General features: G+C 35.2%; 2 protein-coding genes across 3 annotated transcripts in view; both read left to right on the top strand.

The window, feature by feature from the left end:
* The window catches only part of LOC137395103 (RNA/RNP complex-1-interacting phosphatase homolog), a 43,385-nt gene extending 22,067 nt beyond the window's left edge, over positions 1-21,318 (top strand). For both annotated transcript variants that reach the window (XM_068081898.1, XM_068081899.1), the window contains exons 6-9: positions 8,080-8,126; positions 9,685-9,745; positions 10,724-10,840; positions 20,538-21,318. In XM_068081898.1, the coding sequence (XP_067937999.1) occupies positions 8,080-8,126; positions 9,685-9,745; positions 10,724-10,840; positions 20,538-21,126 (814 nt within the window). In that variant the 3' untranslated portion in view covers positions 21,127-21,318. The remainder of the gene's footprint in view (positions 1-8,079; positions 8,127-9,684; positions 9,746-10,723; positions 10,841-20,537) is intronic.
* LOC137395104 (tRNA 2'-phosphotransferase 1-like) overlaps positions 1-27,599 on the top strand; it is a 151,838-nt gene that overhangs the window by 14,198 nt on the left and 110,041 nt on the right. The gene's annotated exons all lie outside the window — the stretch shown is intronic.

Raw genomic sequence — 27,599 nt, 5'->3', positions numbered from 1 at the left:
TTTTTAAAGAATTATAAGAATTATGTTATTACATTATATTACAGAATTGTATTATTACATTTTATGTTACTTTGATAACAAAATTTTTAAAAGCCAGTACGCCCAAAAGGTTAACATTCGAATCAAGTTTTCTTCTTGTTTTCTAGCAAATTACTTTACCATATATAGTATTTTCAAATGTTACTAAAGGCATCATGAAAAGAAAACTCCTGATTCTTGTAACCTGGTGATATAATATACAGTCAAACATGGATAACTCGAACTTCACGGGTCCGAGCAAAAGTGTTTGAATTATCAGAGCGTTCAAGTTATCAGAGCACTGTCACAAGTCCATGTATTTACTTATTTATTAGTAGATACATGTACATATACAAACTATAATATAAATCAAAAGCACAAATGGCTTGTTTCACATTAAATGCTTCTAATGTAAAGTTCAAAACGTTTTTATCAAAACGTATAGAAATTTTTCTATCACTTGAGATTGGTTTGTTGTTTGAGGTGATGTTATTGCCAGGACGTTTTTTAGATTGACATTGGTAAAACTTGATCGTTGTTGAAATTCTCAAAAGAAAAGACATCTTTTTCTTTTGAGCGTTTTACCCACGATCAAGTTTGCCGATTTTTCTTGAAGTTTATGCAAAGATTACCTTACTTTACCTGGGATTCGTTAAGAGCAACACTCCGAGGCAGTTCAATTAGAAGTTTTACGAGGTTTTGCGGTACATTGTATATCACTCACGCTTTTTGAATGGATATTTATTGAATGTACAAACGTATTCTGTGTTTAGGTCAAACGATGAATAGTTTTTTTTAGCTAAGACAACGTATACGTTTAATTACAACAGTTTTTAAGACGTTTTTCAACATTCAACATTCCGACGTTGATTCAACACGGAATCAACGTCGGAAAACTATTCATCACGGACTAGCCAGGTCACGCACTCAAGGATTTTCGCCACGCACATACAAAACAAAAACAACATGCTGTTTTTGTTTTGTATGTGTGTGGCGAAAATCCTTGCGCGCGTGACCCAGCTAACCCGTGCTATTCATCGTATAGCAGTATAAATCAAATTTCACCAAACCTTTAGAAAAGTCGTTGACAAAAATATTTTGCCGATGGTGGTAATAACGGCGCTTATGATTTACGAAAAGATGAGGTGTACCTCTATGGCTTTGAATAAAGTGATTTTCTAAAGCGATAACAACCGTTTCGGCAGCCGTTGGGCAAAAAAACAGTTCGAATTAACAGTGTTGAGTTCGAGTTATCTATAGCAATTTATCATTACGTGGGAACGGACCAAAGAAACCGTTCGAATTAACCATGTGTTCGAGCTATCCGTGGGCGAGTTATCCATGTTTGACTGTATAAACATATACAGTATATATATATGACAGATAAGTTAGTATCGTGGAAAAAATACCCTAAAGTGACTAAAAAAATGCTTAGCAAGTTACAGGAGCTTGAAATGAAATATAATAAAATACACACTGTATATAAAATACACACCGTGTATATACACTGTATATAACGTTGATACTGTATATACACTGTATATACACACTGTATATACACTGTATATATACAGTGTATATATACAGTTGTACACATAGAGTGTATATATACATGTACAGTGTACATTGTACATTGTATAAAATATACATTGTACAATGTACACAGCAATATGCATTGTAATATATACAGTGTACATACATAGTTGTGTATATATATATATATATATATATATATATATATATATATATCTACACTGTATGTGCGCTGTATATGTACACACTGTATATATACAGTATATATATGCAATTTATATACTGTATACATATGCAATTTATATACTGTATATATATGCAATCTATATACAGTATATGTATGCAATCTATATACTGTATATACTTAGGTTAAAGCTACAATTTTCAGTTTTATGGATTTGTTGTGGCCAGGGGCTGAGTGTCAACAGCTAGGACACTCTCAATCACTATATTTCCATGATGCGCAGTGCTTCGGAGTTGCGCTATCTCCGAATCATGGAAACGGCGTCTTCGCACCGAAATCACTGCGCACTGATCAGTGCGAAGCCAGTGCAAATTCGCAGCACGGAAACAGCGACTGCGCAGTGGCTGCGCATAGCTCTCATACCGTGGAGACGGATTCTTCGAGGGCCTCAAACTAGTACAAAGGTTGTCCTGCTAATCTTGTTTTTGTTCTATTCTTCCGATCTTCTTTCACCTAAATTTAATTATGGTCTGCATTCACGAGGATGATGAGGTGATTACTTTCCTAGACTTTGTTATCGATGCCAACACTTCGAAAAATAGGTGGCAAGTCCTAAATTAATGTTTAAATAATATATTACTTGAAAATACTTATTAAAAATATATTACTTTGTAAAAAGTGTGTTAAGGTTTGTAAAACCTTGTGAATGTGTATTGTAAATAAAAGTATAATGACGACAGAATCATAAAATGACCGTTTATGACGTTCGGTATCCGTGATCGATTCTATTTCTCCATTAGGCGATTCGATTTATACAATTTCTCTTCTCTGGCTAATTTGCTAAAACCACTGTGCAGCATGGAAACGTACAATCTCCTCGACTTCGAAGGTGGCTGATTCGCAGTACTGCGCACCATGGAAACATAGTGTTTCAGTTACAAACTAACCCAAGGAGAGTTGTCAGTCCAATGAGCTAGCAGCATTAGCTCCAATGTACAGTATGTATGTATACGTGTATTGAGTGTAGGTTGGGGTCACTCAGCTAATATGGAAAATCATTGGAAAACCCAATATTATGACAAAATTAATAAAATTTGTTAGCATCTAATACTCGCTATGTTTGTTTTATTGTTATATTCCATGAAAAGTAGTTAAAAAGTGTATAAACTGCACTCAGCTAACCCTTGGAAGATGCTACACCTGATAATCAGTTTGACTTGGGTATTATATCAGCTGCGATACTTATAATCACTTCTGCCCGTGACCTCAGCAGTATGAGTATCGGTCGAATTGCCCGAGGAGTCTGGGATAAGGCGCAAACATTCCTTGTTTGAAGCCAAACTTGTCACACTGATTGCCTGCTTGGTTTATGTATCCATCGTTATATCATCAACAGTGTAAGTACGACTAAAACGGATGTTTGTATAACATTGCGAGCAAGCAGGTCTTAGCTGGTCTTTGCACTGGATATCTGTTCTCATTTGAGAATGTTTTTAAAGCGTTGATGGTGCGAAGGAAGATGTTTTCATTTATTGTTTAAGGCTGGTTCACACTATATCGCCGTATTTCGGTGTTAATGCCACAATTATACTTCGGTGATCGTCGATGATAACCATGTTCACACTATCACATACCCATTCCTGTTTGCACCAGGAAGTACTCCGTGAAGTAGTGTTTTCATTTATCTTTAAGTTTTCGCAAAGAAACATCTACGTTTTCGCGTGCTAGAATAAAAAACTAGTCCCGCAGTGACTATCATAAACGGATATGAATAAATCACTCTCTCCATGACCGCGAATTACCATCGCCGAAATGGCTCACATTTGAAAGGCGGTCGGCGATGCTCGGCGAAGTATCGGGAAAGTTTAAATGCTGCAAACTTTCCCGACAAGTTCGCGATACTTCGTCGATGCCATCGATTCACGGTTCACATAATCGACGATGAACGCCGAAAGGGAAACGCTGACAAACGACGATATAGTGTGAACCAGTCATTAGCATTAAAATCAAAGTATCTTTCCCCAGCTAGTCATCACCCTAACTAAAAGTTCAAACCACAACTTCCTGTGATGATTCATATAAATATATCACTCCTTATACATAAGATTTTTAGTAGTAAAATTTGATACTGGAGGAAATGTAATAGCTTCCTAACTCCTACTGAAGAGTATAAACTCTCACTCACCCATGTTTGAATAATTCAGTGGGGTAAAACAACTCCAGTGCTCAATGATTATTTCATTTGATGGTGCTAGGATTGAGATATATTTAATGCCGTCTGAAAAACTATCGATCATCGCTGTTGTTGTATTATTAATTCAGCAGCAGCTATTAATGCTGTCGATATTCTTTGGATTGTTCGAGTGGTTTCATGTACTTCGAAAATGCAAATACGTATTGCTTATGATGAGATAAGACTAAACCGTGGTACGCTCTGCTACAGTTAGCTGATTAGTTGGGTTAATGTTCTAAAAGAGCAATTTAAAATGTTTGTCAGCTGTTTATATCAAACTATTTGAGATCTGCCTTGGCTGGTTGGCTTCAGGGGTCACATTCTACAAGTTGATTAACGCCAAAGTAATAATGTAGTCACCACAGTAAAGCTGTCAAGGTCAGCAGTGTGCATTTCAAAATTCCGACATTACATTTATGTTTTAGCCTTTAGTTCTTAGTTTCGTAATCTATCGAAATACTTTTTACTTGAAATTTCTAATTGAAATTTTTGTCGTGTACATTCCAATGCCATGATTATTTTGGAGCTATCAGATTGATATTTCAGGGCCACATTTTTTCGCTAACTACTTTTTTGGTATCACAACATCTCAACCTAATCATAGCTGGCATGTCACTCTATTGCTATATTTCTACTGATCTACTATGGTATTGAACTTTCAACCATCAAATTTATGGCATTGATAGAGAATTACTGGATTTTATTGGAGATATTGGAGTTTTCTGCTCATAACTTTCATTTGCCACCGTGACCTTGTTAAAATCAACCAAATGTTGCAACTTGCTTCATATCTGTTATTAAAATTGAAAATATCAAATGTGGTAGGACAGTTGAACAAAACCCCATGATCAAGTCTTCAAGGTTGTTATGCCAGGTTTTCGTACATGAACGAAGCCCCCATATGACTAACAAGTGCTGAAGATATGGTCTTAGTACATGACCATTTCGACAGGCCACAGCATGAGCTCTTCTTCTCGAGAAACATTTAATTCAACCGTTTCCATTTTTTACCTTTCCATGTGCCATCACATTGCCAACAGTAATAAGTGACTTTGTGAATGAAAACCTGACTCAAGAGCGTAACCTTGACCAATACTTTGCAGTTGAAGAAAAATGACAAATTATTATGTATGCACGTATTATATATTATGTATGATCGTGTGCCTCATACATCGTGTGGCTTTTGGAAATGTAATCGGCAAGTTTAACCTTGTGAACTTAGCCAAGGAGTTTGTGTATCAGCTTATGGTCAGTAAAAAATGGATCTTGCTCTCAAGGTCATGCGTGTTGCTTTTGATAAATATCAGCATCATTGAAAAAATGTGAAATGCTTGAACCTTAAAAGAATGTGTAACCTTGGCTGACACTTAACTGTAAGAGGTCAAAATTATCATGCACTGACAGTTTATATTGATTTTATGAATTTCATTGGTCGCACGAACCGAACCGACATATGTCAAGATGTTCAACCAGATGATTTTATCGCTGGCCTTGTCACGTTTAGCTATGATTGTACACACTTTCTTAAAATCAGAATTGTGTCTTCGACAAAGCACTTGGCACTCAAGAGTTTAGTAGATGAATAAAAAGCAACCAATACTAACTGACTTATAACAAATAGAGGGTATAGTTTTAATGTTTATATAGCTCTATGTCTTACCCGGTTTCTCCGCGACTTGTGAAGTCGGCCTGTCCGACCAGCGCTTCAGACGAGCGATGATATTTCTCAATTTCTGAGACTCCTGTCTCACCAATAGCTTGTCAGGCTGAGTTTCGCTTGTATCTCCTTGATCCATGTTGGCTAATCCAATTTTCTAGAATATTCTCCAAGCTCACAGCAAACGGTCTTTGTAGAAGAGCAGTCTTGTATGTAGTGAACAATATTTCCTCACGCAGTGAGATTAGACTGCCGCTATCTCGTTACAAGTAGTCATACATTGCGTAATGCAGACCAGAGCGCAGCAATGACAAGCATTCAGTGACTCATTTATGCGTATGGAATTGCTAGTGATGGTAATTCCTGGCAGCTGATGACTTTAGGAACCCTTTTATCAGGATGTCCTCTTAAGAATTGTATTAGTGGAGTTACTAATAAACTTGTTTGACTCTGCAATCGTCTGTCTACTACATTCCAATATAGGCCGCCCTGTATTGGCATAGATTCTATCAAAATTGACAGACAATGAAATTACCAAAGTTCATAGTTTGTTTGTATGTCTGATTTGATTAGTTTGTTCAGTCAATAGTGTGATATGAAGTAAATTACTAGATGATATCATATCGAGTACTGAGCTTGAATACATGAAAAATATATCAAACGAATTGACTTATGGATACATAAGTATTGAAGTTGGTAGTGAAAGCAAGCAAATTACAGTGTTAGAGAAATGTCTGATATCTACCATTGCTACTTTGTTGGAATCGCTGCAGTAACTGTCAGTGAGTAGGTTTCAAAATGAAATTTAAAACAGACGAAAGAGGAAGAGCTTTTATTTATAATGTAAGCTAAGTAGCCGTAAAAGAACATAGGCGGTTTAAAATAATAATTGTTGATAAAATGATTAAAAATATGTACTAACGACTATAATTTGTATTACAATTTGTGTAATGAAAATTGGCACATTCAAGAGGCAAGGAGGAAAGATTTTGCTCTCATCTAATATCCGTTCAGTATTATTTATGATACTGTTGTATGGCTGATGGCCTGAGATGACGATAGGCTGATGTTAGTATAGTAGCTGTGTCACAATGCCTCATGATTTAACTCTTGAATACCTCAATGAGATCGTGAGTTGAAGTCTATTCGCTTGAAGTAATCATTATTAAGTCTGTGTAGGATGATTAGGTATGTTTTCTTCCAAAATGTCAGTATGACAAGGTATGCTCGGAATGCTGTGTCGGAGAACTAGATGTAGCGATGATCGAGCTGTATGGCAATAACACGTAAGGTTGTATTATTGCTGGACAATTTTTCCGTGAACTCTGACAGATTGCAAGGACAACGATAACATTGTGTGCGAAAGATCAAAACAGTCCTCAATACTCGTAATATCAGTTGTCCCACACAAATTAGACTGAGTTCTGTAACGCATCTTTGGCGGTAAGGCCACCATGAATTAGACTGAGCTCTATAACGTATACTTGATGGTGAGGTCATTATGCTATCAGTCATTGGTTGTCCTTAGACCATATGTCGACCGAAATTTGTCTATGAAATTTTGTCACATTTGTTGACTATTTGGTTAAGTTGGTTGACTTACTATTGCTTAATTAAATGTTTCATATTTATGTTTCACATTGGAAACTCAATGATAATGCAAAAGTAAATAGCAGATAACCAAGATTTGATATTAAAAATTTCATTGAAGGCTTACACAAAAAATTTTACCAAGTTTGGTTTTATGTTCATCATGGTAAATTACAGATCGCTCTTGGATGTTCCTGATAGATTCTAAGTAGATTTTCTTAAAATATGATCTTAATAAAATAGTTAATTTTATGTATAACCCTGCTTTTAACATTTTACTGCTTCAGTTTTTTAATGCAAAAGAGTTTGACATCACATCGATATATTTGGGCTTTTTTCTTGAAAAAACTTCTCTCAGCAAAATTGCTTTTCTTCACATGGTTCTTGTTGACCTAGCAAAGGAACTAGAATTTAGTGGATGATGCTGAACTAGGTCATTCAGGTCTGAATCCAAAAAGCTATCTTTCATGTCACGTGTGCTTAAGAAGTTGTATTCCCTAGATTAAAAGTATTCCTCAGCATTTGACATTAACACAGTATTCACTCAATGCAATGGGTATCTGCTATTCACCTCCTTTAGATAGCTTTATGACATGGAAGAATGAAACTTCCCAGACGTATGGAACACTCGATTTCACTGTTACATGCGTCAGAACTAAACACAGACTTCGCATGCTTCCCCTTGTCAGCTTGGTATTGCATGAGTCAGCATAGATAACCATTCATTTTAAATGCTTCCTTTTAGGAGTGTTAGGATGAACTTTTCTCTAAATATATACATACTTGACTCATGTGACTCATGTTCTCTGTCACTAGATGATCGAGCTTGTACAGATAACAATTGAATTTAATTGATGTTTTTAGGTTCACGGAGGTGGTGGAGAAGTTCATGGTGGACAATAAAGAGAAAGGTAGTTTATATTCATAAATAGAAGGCTTATTTTGAAGGCAATTTTTAAAAACTATTATTCGGTGTGTTTTTGGTTGTAACACAATGTTATCTTCCCTTGATCATGTCTTTGCCTCTACCCAGATCTTCAAATGGATCCATAGACGTAGAGCTCAATAAGCTCCGATATTTTACCGAAGAGCAACACAAGTCTGTGAACTGCAGTTTGTGGTTCAATTCTCAGAAAGGCAGCGATATGCAGTTTGGGGTTTAATTCTTCAATAGGCATCTTATATTAAAATTCCTTTATGTCCAAATTGCCCTTTCTGCCAAATCATCAATGCATTCTGACTAGACATCTAATCAGGATCTGATGAGACAACTGTACCAGACCATACCTCATTCTATGAAAGAATGCTGTTGGTAAAGTGCCTACACTTCATGGCTGTTAAACCGATATGAAAGTCCATGTTTGAACAGCATAAACTATTAAGCTCCTATCTAGCGTATGAAAGTTGCTAAAATTAAACATTTATCAGCAGAAGATAAATATATATAAACACGAAGAGTACCATTAATCTAAGATGTCACGTAGTGTTACGATAAGATCTGTCATAAATCACCTGCACTCAGTTGAGAGGTGTTGAGCAGTACTATAAACTGACAGCATGTTTTGTACAAACCTTTGACATCTTTTTTGGTATCATCATACATTGGCTTTGAACATTTTTAATTCTGATTGTTTTGGCCTGTTTTTAACTAATAATTAGAAAGTTTTCACGCTTTAAAAATAAAATTGTACCAAATTTTGGTTGATTTTATCAGAAAGTATTTGGTATTTTTCTATCATTTGCAGTTGTTTTGGATGTTTGATGTGGTCTGACTGCCAGGTTGTGTCAAGATTAAAATGGACAAAACTTGATCGCGGTTAAAACTTTCAGATCAAGCAAAAGTGTGATTATGACGTCTTTAGTTGCAATGAGACTTCTAGAGATGCATGCAACTTGAACTCAATAGCTGATATTAATTATCAAATATAGCAATGATAACAGCTAGTGACATAATTTTTAGCCGCGACCAAGTTTTGTTGATTTTAATCGTGAAATATCCTGGCACTCAGATCACCTCAAATATTAAAAACAATCGCAAATGATCGAAAAATACTGATACTTTCTGATAAAATCTACTAAAATTTTGTGTAAAATCATGTTTAACAGAGGTGTCTGTTCCTTATCGCTATCACTTGAAAATGGCTATTAACTTCTATTAGTCTTTTAGAAGGCTTCTTTAAAATTCCCCTTTCTTAGTAGAATGAATTGATATTGAAACTATGAACAGCATCGATTACATTCCGTGCAGCTGACTGGGTAGAGGCTCCTATTAATTTTATGTCTTCGACTTCCTATTAGGAAGTTAGTTATTAAAAGGTTCTGTTTTGTTTGACTTGTTTTCACGTCGTTTCCAGATATCTCCCTTAGTCTCTCATTTTATTGCTCACAGCATGCCTGAACTTTTTGTTTGCTTCAAACTGTTTGCTGCTATTAAAGTTTCTAGCTTCATTGTTATCTCTGCTTACATAGATGGAGTAATTGGAGTGCATTGCACTCACGGAGTCAACAGGACTGGCTATCTTATATGCAAGTGAGTCAAACAGCTGCCAAACGTTCTGTCTGTCACATGACTAGCCATCTCTGTATCTATTGTGGTATGGTAAATCATGTGATCCTATGCATGCCAAGTACTCTATTGTATTTCCTAAAAATCCCTGTAAATAGGGGATGGATTCCATGTTTCACTTAATGGTGTGTGTGTCTTTGAAGTTGTTCTAGTTGGAGTCTATCATAACCTGGTAGGAGTAAAGCATTGCCGGTATTGCTGTAATAGAGAAGGTATTAGGGCAATTCCCCTTGCCTACGATTCAAACTATTATATAACTCAAACTATTGTATAACTGAAACTATTGTATAACTAAAACTATTGTATAGCTCAAACCAATTTATAACTCAAACTATTATACAACTAAAACTATTGTATAATTCAAACTATTGTATAACTCAAACTATTGTATAACTCAAACTATTGTATAACTCAAACTATTGTACAACTCAAACTATTGTATAACTCAAACCAATTTATAACTCAAACTATTATGCAACTCAAACTATTGTATAACTCAAACTATTGTACAACCCAAACTATTGTACAACTCAAACCAATTTATAACTCAAACTATTATACAACTAAAACTATTATATAATTCAAACTATTGTATAACTCAAACTATTGTATAACTCAAACTATTGTATAACTCAAACTATTGTACAACTTAAACTATTGTATAACTCAAACTACTGTATCACTCAAACTATTGTATAACTCAAACTATTGTACAACTCAAACTATTGTATAACTCAAACTACTGTATCACTCAAACTATTGTATAACTCAAACTATTGTATAACTCACACTTCAAATTTTTGACATTCAAATAACAGACTTGCATCGATCTATCACTGTGCTGTATTCATGACAAGAATATAATAAATAACAGCTCATCATATTAGCATGTTCAACATTGTTTTGTGTACGATTAACTAGCAAGATCTGGTCTATATACAGGTACCTGGTTGAGCGGGAGCAGATGGATCCTGAAAAGGCAATCAAGCTCTTCAACACATGTAGAGGTCATGAGATGGAGAGGGAAATCTACCTTCAAAACCTGCGTACAGGTGAAATGTAAGTATTCGGTACTTGATAATATATAAGAACTTTCAAGTCAGCTCAGATCATATGCTGCTTCAAGGTATTTGTCTGGTTGCACTGTTTGAAACTTTTTGAACTTTTGAACAGTGTGATTATATTATTTTCCTTGCGATGTGTTACCTTTTTATTTTCTTGTTAGGTTACCCTAGGACACTTATATTTCGCTAGTATTTAGTTTCGTGAGTAGCACACAGAGTAAAATTTCGCTGCAACTTAATTTCGCGGCTCTGATGAGTGCGAAAATATAGTGATGTGAAAATAAATGCAGTGGAGAAAACAGATTACATTCCTCAGGTCCAGTTTGCTAATAAGAAAAAAATTAAATTTGGGACTAGTTCGTATTTGTAAACCACAGGTTGAAATGTGTGGGTGAGATCGGCAATTCAATTTGATCACTTGCTGCCATTTGTTTCTTAGACTATCAATGACGTCTAGGTTCCTCCCGCCGTGACTTTCACACTCGAATCCCAAGAAGAAGAAAATAGATAGGTAGCAACCAACTTCACAACCAAAACTGTATAACCCTTACGCTGCCATAAATGCATTTATGCGTTTTCTAGGGGCCTCTGCCATAAACGCATTTATGCGTTTTCTAGGGGCCTCTGCCATAAACGCATTTTTGGACTTTCTCAGCAATTGTCTGGTAACCTGATTTTATTATTTGTTGACCACATAACCCACGGTCTTTAGTGTTTTATGAAATTGACTGTGTTGTTCGAAGATTTCTCTATAAAATCAGCCTAAAACAACGAAGCAATTTTAAACTTTTGTTTGAGAATTTCTAATCTAAAAACGAACATTTTTCTGTGAGTTCATTAACTACCCCGCGCGAGTCATAAAACAGGTAATTAGTTGTTGATGACATAATAGCCAATTTAGATTTTCGTGATTATACAGATAATTAAAGTAGAACTTGAAAAAATACTGTACACATATCATGAAGCAATATCGGCAATTTCGGTAAAATGGCTGGCACTAGGCCGGTAGCGAATTTGTACATGGTTGGCAGTGGAAGAGATAATGTGATTGGACCTGATGAGGGTTGATATTGTTTTTGGTTGGTAATAAAATTCATCACTACAATAATTATTCTGCAATTTTATGACTTCACCTACCAGACTTTCATCCTCATCAGTTACAAATTCGGTGACTTAACTGATATAATCTTAATTTGCTTTGCCATGCTGCTCAGTCGGTGTATTAGCTATATTGAGTTTACCAGAAATTTCCCATTGATTCCAACCACAGACGAAAATTGCCTGCATTTCTAATATGACGATTTTATTGTGGATATCAATGAACAAAGCTATTTAACTTCGCGTTTTCGCTCGTTCGTTATGATAGTTTAGTTTCGCTCATTAAATTTTCGCGAGAGGATGACACCGCGAAAACGCGAAAGTTAGATGCCGCGAATACATAAGTGTCCTAGGGTACACGTTGGGAACATTCTCGTGTTATCTGTACTAGACATTCATAAAACATTGACCTGTGATAGGCAAAATAGTTTGATAATAGCAAAAATTAGAGAATGGCTTCAGTTTTTTCTGATACTTCATGTAACACTGGGTTGTGTTTTAAAAATTGATTTGTTTCATCATTGTTGCGGCGCTATAGAGCTTAAAGCAAATATGTGTAAACAAGAGTTTATTAGGGGCAATTTAGACATACAGCATTTGTTGTCATTCATATTTGTTAAAACGATTTCAAAAAAGTTGGACTGCGATACATTTGTTAACATGAATAATTTGTTTTGGGATATGAAACGGCTAGAAGGTCAAAGAGAGTTTAGTGTTTGATATGTCATTTAATAGCACTGATTTTAAAATCAACTATGAATAGGCCCAAACATTTTCATATGAAATGTGATAATGCTATTAGCCATAAGGTCTGTTGTGGCTGATTGGTCAATTGGCTGGCAAATGACCGATCAGCCACAAATATAGCTTGCAGTTCCTTCACCTACAGGAGTTGAAAACATGATATTATTATTATCTAAAATAATTCATTAGTCACAATTCACAGTCATTGGTAAAAATAGCCAATAGAATTCATTATAACACAGTCACTAGTGATAATAACCAATAGGATTCATTATAACACAGTCACTGGTGATAATAGCCAATAGAATTTCTTACAAAACAGTCATTGGTGGTAATAGCCAATATAATTCATTATAACACAGTCATTGGTGGTAATAGCCAATAGAATTCATTATGACACTGTCATTAGTAATAATAGCCAATAGCATTCATTATGACACTGTCATTAGTGATAATAGCCAATAGCATTTATTATAACAATGTCATTAGTGATAATAGCCAATAGCATTCATTATGACACTGTCATTAGTGATAATAGCCAATAGCATTCATTATGACATTGTCATTAGTAATAATAGCCGATAGCATTCATTATGACACTGTCATTAGTGATAATAGCCAATAGCATTCATTATAACACTGTCATTGGTGGTAATAGCCAATAGAATGCATTATAACACAGTCACTGGTGATAATAGCCAATAGAATTCATTTTAACACCGTCACTGGTGATAATAGCCAATAGCATTCATTATGACACTGTCATTAATGATAGTGAATTAACTCATTGCTCGGCATATTAAACTTCTTTTGGAAGGCAAGTTTCACTGAGTCAAAACACTCAAATATGAACAGAATGATTATATAACAAACCTAACCAATGATAAATATTTAAATTGTCAAAATAATCATATGTATACATATAGATATACAATAGACGCTCCTATAACGTATACCTCCTATAACGTAAATTCCAAATAACACAAAAAATTTATGTGAAGCTTTTGCTTCCTACTACGTAAAAAATTCCATATAACGTAAAGTGTCAAGTCAGGCGAGTTTTCAAAATCAACTTGAATATTAGTTTATTTCGCCGCACTTGCAGAAGAAAATGCGCCGTGCGTTTAGCGTTATATCTATTATAAATAATTTTTGCAACATTCTAGTTTGTCGTAATAGATCGTTAAATGTGTCAGCAAAAAGGCGAATAGGATAGCTGCGCAATTGCTTATAAATACAAAGGCGATCGATTAGTGCAGGTGTTACAGCGTCGGTCTACCAGTCTTAATGTCACGAGTTGAAGTATCGTCGAAAATTATCGTTATCCTAACCTTGACCCCTGAATAGTGATAGACGACAACAGGTCGAACTGCTTTTTATAGTAAAAAAAATGATTTTGTTGTTTTGCCTTATTATAGATGTACAAAATATTTGTTATTAGCTTTACGTTGCAGAGTAGACTTTGCTGTTAGAAAAATAAGCAAATCGTTGTAAATGAATTGTATAAATGCAATTATGAATGAAAAGAAGTATAAATGTATAAAATTTTAGCATTTATAATTAACAAATTTGTAAATTATAAATGTTTATAAAAGAATAGAAGAATTTTTTTATAAAAATTTATAAAAGAATTATAAATGTAATGTGCAGTCCCTATCAACTTGTTGTAAATTTACCGCATTCATGGTCTATAAAACCAGTGAGATTGATCAAAAATAGGAGAAAAGTTGTTGATGCAAACCAATAATTCTGCAGTTATGGTACAGTCCACAGTTTAAAAAAGAGTTCAATTCGAGGTTTTACGATATATTACAGATGCAAGACTGTTGTTGACCTGTATACTGTGTTAGATTACTGTGTAAAAAAAGGTTTACATGTGTTCAACGATAGCATCTACTTCCACAATTTGTAACTGACATTCTCACCTTTGCTTGTTTCACAATTATGTTTGAGGAAGAAAACTATGATATTGTTAGATGCTTTCGTGCAGACATTGGTTAGATCAGAATGGTTATTCATTACATTTCTTAGACAGTACTAACATAATGACAGGTGTATTTCCAAGTTTCTTGTTTGATAATTCTTTTTTTAGAAGTGCGGTTCAAAGAATTGAAGCGTCTTCTTCATCAAGAAAATAAAAAGGATGCATAGTGATTCAAATCTAAAAATATTAAGATCCATTAACTTACAGCTGAGTGACAAAACATGGAAGCTGTCTAAATCTTAGGCTACAATAACTCAGACTCTAATATTGAGTGCGACACGATTAATAGAGACAATGAAAATTGGCTTCTGCTAATTATAATACATTCTATCAGAAGTAGAATCTGTATATGATCTATTTGATTTTAGAGAATTTTTTAAGTGATTTTTTAAAAATCCACTGTCAGCTCAATAATACAGTTGAACCTCAACATACCAAGTTCATCTGTTCTGGTATTTACTTTGTATGTCAAACCAGTCACATGCTAGACCGCTGAATGCCCGGCGTTGCCCGAGTAATAAAAAGAATCTTTGCACAAAAAACTATTTTCATTTAACATATACCGTTCTAACTTTTAAACTTCATATTACGAGAAAAGTGTTTTGGGCAGTTTGAATAAATTGAAAAAAAACAAAAACAATAAAGGTGTTCAAATGTGAAATAATTAGCAAGTGATGGCTAGATAGTCTGTTTTGCTACAATGACAACAATAAAAAATGATTGGATAATGATACAATTATCACAAACCGAAAAAAATAAAATTATGAATATATTTAAATAATAATAACAGTTACTACTTGTAAGTGTGTATAAAAAGGTTACTGTTGAAGCAGAAGTTCGTTGTATTCAAAGTTTTGATGGACAATACTGGTACCTCTCGATACTGGTACCTCTCGATACTGGTATCTCTCGATACTGGTATCTCTCGATACTGGTATCTCTCGATACTGGTACCTCTCGATACTGGTACCTCTCGATACTGGTACCTCTCGATACTGGTACCTCTCGATAATGGTACCTCTCGATACTGATACCTCTCGATACTGGTACCTCTCGATACTGGTACCTCTCGATATTGGTACCTCTCGATATTGGTACCTCTCGATACTGGTATAAACGTATAGCAGTGAAACGCATAAGGGTACTTTGTCTTTGTACTTGATAGAATTAGCTATCGCCCTAAGAAGAAACCGGAAATAAGAATGTAACGAGCCATTTGAAATTGAAACAGCACATTTGAAAACTACAAATTAAAAAAGTAGGTAATCGACTTTGAAATAGTCTTTTAAAAAATTTCAAAAAAAAAACTAAACCCAAAATGGATTACTAAATAATAATAAAAAGGACATATTTAGTACAATCATGATAATGATTGATAAAAATGATAGATAAGAATGGCTTACCTTGCGCGTTTGTTTGTCGACTTGCAGTTTGAAAGTCACGTGTTCAATCATCAGTGAAACAAATTTTATCTTACTAAACCTTTATCGCTATATCTACACATGGCAGACCCTCACATTTATATATAGGCTTTTAGAGTGAAGCAAACATTCTTGTAAGAATACATTGTATTTACATGTAGCTTAATTCTTATCAGCATGCGAAAACAATGATGCTAGCGTAAGAAATTACATAAAACCTTAAAATAAATTCACTTCATAAAACAATGTAAAAATAAATATACTGTACAAGCTTAAATTTTATGTAAAAAAATGAAATTAGTACAATGATAATTAGTAACTTAAGGTTTATATTGGTAGCTCATTTAACTTAGTGGCACATTAACGGAGAAGCGCATGCAGCAGTGCGCAAGTCAGTGATGTAGTGAGTTATATAAGAACAGCGTAAATTTGACTTGCTCTACCTCAGCTTTATGTATATTTTCAATAATTTTTGTTTCATTTCCTTCCATCTGCTTTACTTTAATATATGAAGCTGTAATGTTTAAAAAATTTTGGACCTTCTTTGTTGAAAGGAATAATTGCTCAGTTTTTTATCTTATCTTGACCAGCTTCTCACCTGATCCTGCTTCTAAGAGAACTCTGCTCTCTAGTTTCAGCTGCCTCTGGTTTAGGAGGATTACAAAATTTTGTGGGTGTCAGGGTGGCCTAGTGGTAGCATCTTTGACTATCAACCATGATGTTGGTGGTTCAAGTTCTGCTTAATGTCGATCTGATAAAAAGCTCTCAGTAAGCTTTCAACCCTAAATTGCTGGGTCTTTCAGATCTAGACCATAACTTGGAGGCCCCGTGTACCACACTGACAATGTGGGCATGTTAAAGATCCATCTCTGTCCTTTGCACATGGGCAAGTGAAATGGTTACCTGGCTCAGTCAGACTGGACGTGTTGCCAATTCCATTCCTTCAGGTTAATCTGACAGATAGTGAGAACACGGCCACTTATTCTCTACCATACTGCTTGACCTAAGCATGCATTGCTAAGTTGCAAGTCACTGCCGATTTCGATGGACAGCCAAAAAAAGAAAATCAATTTTTCTTCATTTTGTGCTTGAGACCTTCTCAGTATAATTTCAAAGTTTCAAGTCAAGTGTAGTACCAGATCCGTGAGATATCACTGAAGTATTGAGGGCATTTCAAACTGTCTGAGACATGACGAATGTCTGCTAACAGCAGATTAGTTGTTTACATAACACACTGATTGAAATTCCTAATAATGAAAGCTCAGAAATAGACTCAGATAGTGATCCTAATGTGTCCTTCTAATCCGATCATTTATACTAAGTCAGAGACACTAGGTTATACTAGGTTGTATACCTACTATACCTACTTTATACTAGGTCAGAGCTACTAGGTTATACTAGGATGTATACCTACTATACTTACGTTATACTAGGTCAGAGCTACGAGTTATACTAGGTTGTATACCTACTATACCTACTTTATACTAGGTCAGAGCTACTAGGTTATACTAGGATGTATACTTACTTTATACTAGGTCAGAGCTACTAGGTTATACTAGGTTGTATACCTACTATATACTAGGTCAGGGCTACTAGGTTATACTAGGATGTATACCTACTTTATACTAGGTCAGAGCTACTAGGTTATACTAGGATGTATACCTACTATACCTACTTCATACTAGGTGAGAGCTACGAGTTATACTAGGCTGTATACCTACTATACCTACTTTATACTAGGTCAGAGCTACTAGGTTATACTAGGATGTATACTTACTTTATACTAGGTCAGAGCTACTAGGTTATACTAGGTTGTATACCTACTATATACTAGGTCAGGGCTACTAGGTTATACTAGGATGTATACCTACTTTATACTAGGTCAGAGCTACTAGGTTATACTAGGTTGTATACCTACTATACCTACTTTATACTAGGTCAGAGCTACTAGGTTATACTAGGCTGTATACCTACTATACCTACTTTATACTAGGTCAGAGCCTATTGCTGTTGCTACTGCAAACAAAAGAATCATTGTTTCTTCCGTTATCTCCAGAAAGTCACTTTTTGTGTTTGAAATAAAATTTATTCACTCTCTTTGATTTTTTTTCTTATATTTCGCAAGGTTAGAGCTGCAAAATGATGTTCAGTTCAAGAGGAATTGTGCTCTCCTGTGTGCTTTCACAGTCGATTAAAAGATGTTAATATGGTCTAAGATTAGGGGTTCTGTTTGTATTTACAAGATTTGATTTCAAAGTGTTAAGACTTATTTGCGTTAGTTAATTTGGACAACTGATTTCACCTAATGCTTCCTTTCCTATTGACGAATGCAAGAAATGAATCTTCATTCTGTTTCTAAAGGTTATTCACTGTGTTGATTTGTATGGTGTGCTGAGTATCTAGTTTTTATCAGATTCACTGCTGTTTAGTATTACTCAGATGTTCTATCTGAAGATTTAAACAATTTGGCAGCCACTAGTGATAGCACAACGTTTGACTAGCCCAAATCTTATCATCTAAATAGTTTTCAGTCGATGTAAGCTACTATGGAATTCTAGGTTCATGAATTCTTGATTTGTTGCAATTATACAAGAAGCTATTTGCCTTATTCGGGTAAATTTGTTCAATTATCAGCCTTGTTTGAGACCGCTGCAAATCAGCCATATTAATGCAAATTATTGTGCCTTACGCATATTTATTGCGAAGAGTGCGTGAAGATTGTTTTTGGAATGCTACTGGAGGGCCTTAGCTACCAGTGCGTACTATTGGTGAACCACAAAATGTGAGAGAAAAAAATTGGTTCACGCCATCGGTCTTAAATTTTTTTAAACCATTGCATGACAATCTTTGTCTTCAATCGTATTAAAAGACCAGATTTCTGGTAGATTATCAGTATTTCACCATGGTCAAAGCCATTGTGAAATACTGTTGCTATTTTATTGCAATTAAACACAAGAGAATACATATCAACTCGCAACACCTAACTTTTATAATAAAAATTACCATTAGTTAACACCGCTAATTTTAATATTGGCCCACACCTGTTAAGTCTTCATACATACTGTAGCAGTGAGAAATTTGCACACTCTTTTAATAACAGTTAGAGTTAGATGGCAACATCAAAGTTTTGTGCCTATGCTGTGTCGATTCTCCAATGAATGTGTTGTCATAATAATAATAATAATGGTAGGTGCTGTTTCACAGAAATGCTAAGACATACTTAACGCTTTGGTTTCTCATCTATGTTACAATACTCAAGGAGTCTGTATGGCACTGCATCACCGCAGTTCATGTTTATAGAAAGTTACTTCTCTCATCAGCATTCGTACCCATATTCATGCAGTCATAATCTACATCATATTCCAGCATCTTCTACTCCAACGAATGATCTTTCTAAATTTTTGCATTTTTTTTTTACTTTACTTATGGTAAATGTTTATTTTACTTCAATTAAAGCTTTCAAGATTTTTCATGGTCTGTGTCCTCGTTTTTACAGGGCAGTTACAGGTTTTCAACTAATTTCAACTTACCGAATATGAACATAAGTGCATCTAACATTTAATTATTGTTAGATTAATTACTTTGACATTTAACTAATGCATACATCAACATTAATTGTATGTACTAATTAAATGCATGCAATTAAAATGTATGCATTTTAATTAATATATACGTTTTAATTAGAAACCAATAGAATATAATAATAGAACAATAAATAATTAGAAAAATATGTAGCAATATTTTCTAATTATTTTGAAAATATCATTGCTAGCTGCTTTAATAATCTTCTACCTAATATCTGTTTTCGTAGCAGAGAAAGGCATTTTAAAAACTTTGTCAAACCATTTATTTGATTTTAATAGCTAACTGTTGCCCTTTTTTGTTTTATGATTGTTGGATGACATTATTTGAAAAAAATTCAGTTCGAAATGAAATTATTGCCAATAATGTGATATATAATATAATACCCATTGGCCCCTTTCAGTTTTACTTTGACCTCGTATCATATCCAACCATATCTATAAAACTTGTTGACTAATAGGTCATGTTTCTTTACATTAATTTTAAATGTAGTATTTTATTAGTACCGTATTGTGGATATTCTTATCATACTGGATGCTGTTGATGGTCGTAACTTACTAACACCGATGGTCATAAGTCTTGACATACCATTGTTGTAGATGGTCGTACCAAACCATTGCTGTTCATCGTCACATCTTATTAACATTTAATGTTACCATGTCAATGTTGTGGATGGCCACATATTACTAAAATTGTTGACGGACGTATTTAACTAACATTGGTTTTCATATCAACCCGATATTGCTGATCGTTGTATCTCACTAACATTGTCGACAGTCGTAGCACACTAACATTGTCGACAGTCGTAGCACACTAACATTGTCGACTGTTGTATTTTAGTAACATTATTACATTTATTTTAGTCCGGAAGCAGAGAAGGAAAGCTACGAGAAAGGTGAGTATGATGCCCCACAGTGGAAAACAAATAAACCAGATTATCAACAAACAGGCGAGCCAAGCCACCGATATGAATGGAGGGATGAGTGGCGGCAGCGTGGTTATGATCGAGATCGCTATGGTTACTACAGCAGCGGGCCATATTACGAAAAATATGAACAGTATAGGTATGACTCATATGATCGTGACTCACACCATCGTAACTCTTATCATCATGACTCATCATATCGTCGTGACTCATACCGCCATGACCCATATCATCGTGACTTTCAATATCGTGACACAGACTCCTTCTACCGTCAAAAAGGCTCCCAATGGAGCGCCGATCGTGACTATTATCGGGATGACTACAGCCAGGCTCCGTCGAATGATGCAAGTTCAAATAGGGCTAGAACTAGTGGTTCATTAGATTCAAAGAACAGAAAAAGGCGCAGTGATGATCATACACCATCTCAAGATGAGCCAACCAAGCGGAATAAATCTAGCTGTACCTCGACCGGTATGGACGAAGGTGTTTCACATGCCAAAAAATTGAAAACCGACGATGGACAGTGAACTCAGAAGTGATTTTGTATAGATATAGTTATAAATTGTAAATTCCAAGGTTATTATTTATGATCATTCCTAGGTATTTTAAGACTTACGCTTTGTTATAGAAAGCCACATTTTATGTGTAGATTTCTGCTTTTAAAAACTGACTTATATTTGTACATATATTAGCATAAAATATATGCTAATTAAAATTAATCTACTACATTCGTAAAAGTGTGATAATAATTGCAGTTAAATTTGGTCCTTTGCTAGAGTTGTTTCTTTCTACTATTTCAGAGGGAAGCAATTCCTAATAACATATTATTTAAGGCAACACAAGAATTTTAGTACATATGCATGCACATACATATAATGTTTTATGTCACATTGGTTTTCATCAACAAAATGATGTTTTTCATTACATATTTAAAAAAAGAAAAGCAAGAAATCAGGAATTGTTGGGTGAGCTTAACAAAAGTGTTTTAAAAGTTGGTAATCTAATAGTATTGCAGAAGTGTTGGAATAGTGAATTGAAGGTTGTAGTAACTTAAAGTCCATAAAGGGAAATATATGATGGTGTATGTAGTATGTCAGGAAATAAACAATGTTGATCATGTGTGGAAGGATATATTCTGGGTGTAGTTTACGCAGGATTTTGAAATCTGCAACAATGAGATGCAAACATCATTATTCTGTATAGTTATTATATTATTATCATTATTATTCTGTATAGTTGTTAAGGCATAGCATAGGTTTAAAACTTGGAATATTGATCTAGCTGTGGTTAGAAATAACCATGCATGCCATTGAACAAGTTCCTAAAGATTCTGAGGGGCTCTGAATTTTTTTTGCAGTTGTACCCTTTAACAAATCACAATCTGGCATCTTTTCTAGAGTATTGAAATATTTTGGAAATTTTAGGGCAATTCAAATAATTTCAATATGAGAAACTCGTTAAAACACTTCATATCTGAAACCAGACACCGCCTCCAATGGAAACCACAGACCATGTCAGTCCTAACAACAGTCATGTCAGTCCCAATAACACTATACCTTACTTGTTAATTTTAGTTGCTGTGCACAGTCGAAACAGAATGCTTATAAATATAGTTCTGGTTGGAGTTTTAATACATTTGGTAAATATGTGTTAGGTTACAACTATTACTGTTTCAAATATATTAATTTTACTACCAGTGTTACTTCGCATTGTAAGCATTTTAATGACTAACTTCCATATTTGAATTTATAGGTAATATAATATATTGCCTATAAATTTAAACAGAAGTTAAAATATTATATAAAACAAATTTACTTATTTCAGAGTTGATGAACTACAATAAAATACAAATTAAAATTTTCCAATTCCAACAAATGTTTTATTTAATAACAGAATTATAAACAGGTGATGAAAGCAGGTAAGAAAACTTGAGTCTTGATTAGTCAAGTTGGAGCAATCCAAGTCAAAACTCTTGTACATTGCAATATTATGAAAAACCAGTTTGTTCTGTATCATATTTTACTGATTAGTCTCACTACAGCCATTTCTGGAGCAACATCAGTTTCAATTAGCTAGAGTTGACTTCTCTCCAATATTTGTCCCGTTATGGCAAGTGGAGTTAAATATTAACACAGAGATAGCAAGAAAGATATGGATACATTGTATTTTTAAACACTTACAGTAACCAACCAAAACATCCTTTACAATATCTCAGAACAAAATTATGTAGATAGTTGTTATTTGTGTTTTATCGGCACACATGACGATCACTCAGCACACTTGATTGGCAGAATACCAGTGAATATGAAAAGTGGTTTTGAAAAACCTAGACTAGGTCGGCCGACAACGAATACAAGCACCAAAGTTACCGAGTTGATAAATGACCGAGCTTTAAGAAATATTTGTCAAGGTCATATGCCATGCCGACTTCATTCTCAAAAACTTCAGAAGCAGTAAAAGTAAGGAAAAAACTAAAATCGGTTAAAAGGAAGTCAATGTTGGTTAAAAACATGTTTTGTACTTAGATATATTAATCAAACATTTTGTATTTTAGTAAAGTTATTTCATAGGAAGAAAATTATTCTATTCGAAACCGATAACTCGTTTTATGGTTCTATAAATATGTAGTGCAATAGAGCGAAGCATGATCTCCCAAGGATTAGCTGATATATAACTAGATACATCGTTAGCAAACTCAAACTCACAGCATGCCAACTAGTGTATATATTGCAAAACTAGTAGATATGCTGCAACCTGCTTAACATTGTAACTGGTAAGCAATCAAGTTGGATATACAATACATGTAATTGTACTCGGCAGGTAATTTGTTTCATCAACCTTCCTGCTAACTTTTTAAAAAAGACATGCAACGTTTTTCATGGATTCTACCAAACACGATTTCAATGCTCACTTTTTGTGTTCTTCTAACAAGTACCCTTTTCAATCACCTTCATCTCTATGCATATACACTAAATATTCAGGTTATGGCCTGTGCGACTTATCTCCACCTGCAACAACATTCAGCAGATTCAGTCTTGTTGACTCGTAAAGTAGATACTGCTTCAGAAACATTGGTAAATTTACTGTTCAACCTTATCAAGGCCCTCATAAGCAAATGTTCGACTCAGATGATGATCAAATCAAAAAAGAAACGCACGCACCAAAATTAATCGTTGCACTGGAAAACAAGTGCAATCGAGCACAACTGCACAAAGAAAGTGTAGATGATGTGCAACCCAAAAATAGATTCTAAGTTTTTTTGTATGTTTTTAGTACTTTTACATGCAGATTTTTTATACTTTGCAAATTGGTGCTAATTTGTATTTTAGTTTTTTATAAAACTCTTTGAAGTGTATTTTCTTTACCCTACCAATTTGTTATTATTGGTTTACTATCTAGTGCAACAATCAAACAGTATTGGACATTTTGAATACACTGGGAATACTCAACAACGAGGCCACAAATAAAACATTTGGGCTGCATTTACGTTCTTGCGCATGCACCTCCAAAGTATAACGTCAGAACAGTTGGTCGTAACTCAGATATTGAGCGTATATATAACACAGGCCTCAGCATGGAGCAGTGGGGTGTCAGATATGACACTTATTATTAGCATTTAACATAAGGCTATTTCTAGAAATGGAGCTATTTCTAGAAATGGAGCTATTTCTAGAAATTTCTATAAATTTAGACACCAATCAACCTTGTTATGAAATGTATGTTGTGCGAAACAAAAAGCTGTGTAAAGTATCAAATGATTTTAAATGCTGTCCTAACAAGAGATAAAATTAAATTATGAGCCTTCAAGAGGTGACATGCTGGTATGCCTTCCATCTGATTTGAACCCGATACACAGAACATGTGTTCAAATGTAAGTCATAGTTTCAACAGTTTGAGCTTGGAGTCTATCACCTTAGACGTTACGAGCCGGATGTTACTAAGGTGAGGAATGAGTGTGTTTCACCCTTCTTCGAAAATAGTTATGCATAAATCAGATGACAGGTTGAATATGCTAGTTAAAAATCCAGATACTATCAATCGCACAAGTCGCTCTACCAAAATTATTTAAGCAACTAAAAACAGGAGAGCTTGCTTTTAGTCAATCTTAAAACCGTTCGGCTCAAACTCAGCAACCTGATAGACTAATCTACAAGCAAAAGGGCTAATAGAACATCTTAAGTAAAAAGATAATATAATGTAGCAGTCCTCAAACACATCAACCCAACGTCTATGAAGGGAACAAGCGAACATAATACAGTCAAACATGGATAACTCGCCCACGGATAGCTCGAACACATGGTTAACTCGAACGGTTTCTTTGGTCCGCTCCCACGTAATGATAAATTGCTATAGATAACTCGAACTTAAGACTGTTAACTCAAACTCTTTTTTGCCCAACGGCTACCAAAACGGTTGTTATCGCTTTAGAAAATCACTTTATTCCAAACCATAGAGGTAGACCTCAACTTTTCGTAATTCATAAGCGTCGTTATTACCACCATCGGCAAAATATTTTTGTCAATGACTTTTCTAAAGGTTTGATTTATGCCAAACATCCGCTTAACGATCGCCCTTCGGAAGCAAGGGAAAGTAAGGTGATCTTTGCATAAACTTCAAGATCGGCAAAATTGATCGTGGGTAAAACGCTCAAAATAAAAAGATACGTCTTTTTTTTTAGCATTTCAACAACGATCAAGTTTTGCCAATGTCAATCTAAAAAACGTCCTGGCAATAACATCACCTCAAACAACAAACCAATCTCAAGTGATAGAAAAATCTCTATACTTTTTGATAAAAACGTTGATAACTTGAACGCTCTGATAATTCAAACACTTTCGCTCGGCCCCGTGAAGCTCGAGTTATCCATGTTTGACTGTAATTGTATTTATACGTATTGGATTTTCATGACGTATTAGTAACTGCCCAAAAAGCTAAAACCAGAAAAAACTTAATATTATTAATAATTATAATAAATCCTCATTCTTTTCAACATAAACTGCGAATTCAGCTAAACCGCCCCTTAGCAAAATACAACTCTAAACTGTTTGATTTGTTTTAACGAGCTGCGTAACAGTCACCAATGAAACATAAGTGTGTATCATTATTTTCTAAACTTCCGATTGCTTTTGACAATTTCCAGTTGATTTACTTCGGAAAGTGAAAGAAAGTGGTGAAGGTAGACAAATAAACATCACTGGAGTAAACGAAAACATGCTTAAGATTTCTATAACTAATGTTAGATCTGCTAAAGATAAACCCAATGATATTCACCCGTTGTCATACCAACCAACCTAATATTCTTTGTCTCTCTGAAAACTATCTTGATAGTACGATCACTAGTCGTTACATTAAACCCATAGCTAATAAGACAGTACATGGAACTGATAGCAACTCCCGTTGGAGAGGCGTTATAGTGGCAATGAATCGCATCTTGTTTCACAATGTTATAACCTTTACATTTAACACTTCGCCATTAGAAGTAGTGGTGGTTCGCGTTCCAAAGAATGATAAGCGCCCTCAAGAATTGGTTGTTTTGTCCCTATATAACACCCCTATTCATGCATCAAATTCAATTAATACTCTCAATGATATATTTGATTTTTTGGAGGATAATTTTCATAAGGCAGCAGTTATAGTAGTTGGCAATTTTAAATTGTCTGGCTTAAATTCAAGCCATGGCTTTGTTAAATAAGAGTGTGACGTAAAGATAGTACATTAATGTTTTTTGCACCTCATTTTCCTTTGAACAACTGAGTGAAAGTCCTACTCGTATACAGAGAAAAATTTTAGATCTCATTTTGAGTAATAGGTGTGATGATCTTGATTTAGAGGACCAGGTAGCCATCTGATAAAAGGACTAGGAAAAACCGCCGCTATACGCACCAGGAGACTGGGTTCGACTTCTAAACAAGAGAGGAATGAAAGGGGACAACCCAAGCTACAGGACAAATATGTAGGACCATACCAAGTCCTGAAAGCATCCCTGAACCACACCTGCTTGATAGAGCCAGGTCCAGTTTTCCGTGCAAAGCGAGAGCTACCTGAAGCTTCTTTATGTTTGCCCGAAGGAGATCGAACAAGCGCCTACTACTATAGACCCTGGAAGGAAATATAATGAAAAGGGCCAGAACAGGAAAGCAGGAGCTCAGGCCGAGTGTAACGCCGAGCTAGAACTAGTGAAACAAAAGGCAGGGATCTCCATCAATGCTGTGTTCAGTGAGGAGCTCGAGGCCCGGCTAAAGGAGCTCCAAAACAACTAGAGAAACAGAAGTGCGATGTTCCGAAAGAACCCGCCTGATTCAAACCAATTCTCTCTCTCGCCAGCCTGGCCTTTGAGCAAAAAGCACCTGGAGGAGCTCGGCATAATCTCTGACCGGCTCGGTTCACTCGGCAACTTGACCGATTTGAGGAATAGGTAAGGCTATCAATAGTGGTAGCCAATTCAAAAGAGCAGAAGTGTAGGAGGAGCTGGGAGATTAGTGCGTCAGAACCATTTGCTTCTGCAACCCACAGCGACTAAGTTCTCTCTCGGAGACACAGCAAATTTTTTACTACAGCGACCTCTACCAATCGACTTTTTTGCTATACTGTCAAGTTGGACAAGTCAGGTGAGGCAGTTCACTCTCTAGCTGATATGCTAAGCCCAATAAACTTTATGGAGATGGAAGAGAAGGAACTTTTGGGGGCTTGTTCAGCTCGGACGAGTAACCTGCATCCGTGTCTGAGAGCACAAGCTCAGCTATCTCAGATGAGGCAATGAGACACCCCAGTGACCAAGAAGGAGAGTGCTCTGGCGAGGTTGGCTCCCTGAACAAATCTGTTCCACACAAAAACACTCAGGCCAAATCACACCTGGTCGACACTCTATCTATCATTGACTAATTAACCCCTGCTCAAATTTTGCCTTTCAAGACGATGCCAAAAAGCCTGTCAATACCAACAGTGACGCCCTTGGAAATCCATGAGCGCCTGATTAAATCGAAGAGGTAAAGAGGGCTGC

The sequence above is a fragment of the Watersipora subatra genome, chromosome 4, assembly GCF_963576615.1.
Source record: "Watersipora subatra chromosome 4, tzWatSuba1.1, whole genome shotgun sequence".
NCBI classification, from domain to species: domain Eukaryota; kingdom Metazoa; phylum Bryozoa; class Gymnolaemata; order Cheilostomatida; family Watersiporidae; genus Watersipora; species Watersipora subatra.
Note: the sequence above shows the minus strand (reverse complement) of the source record. Positions and strands in the feature narration are given on the sequence as shown.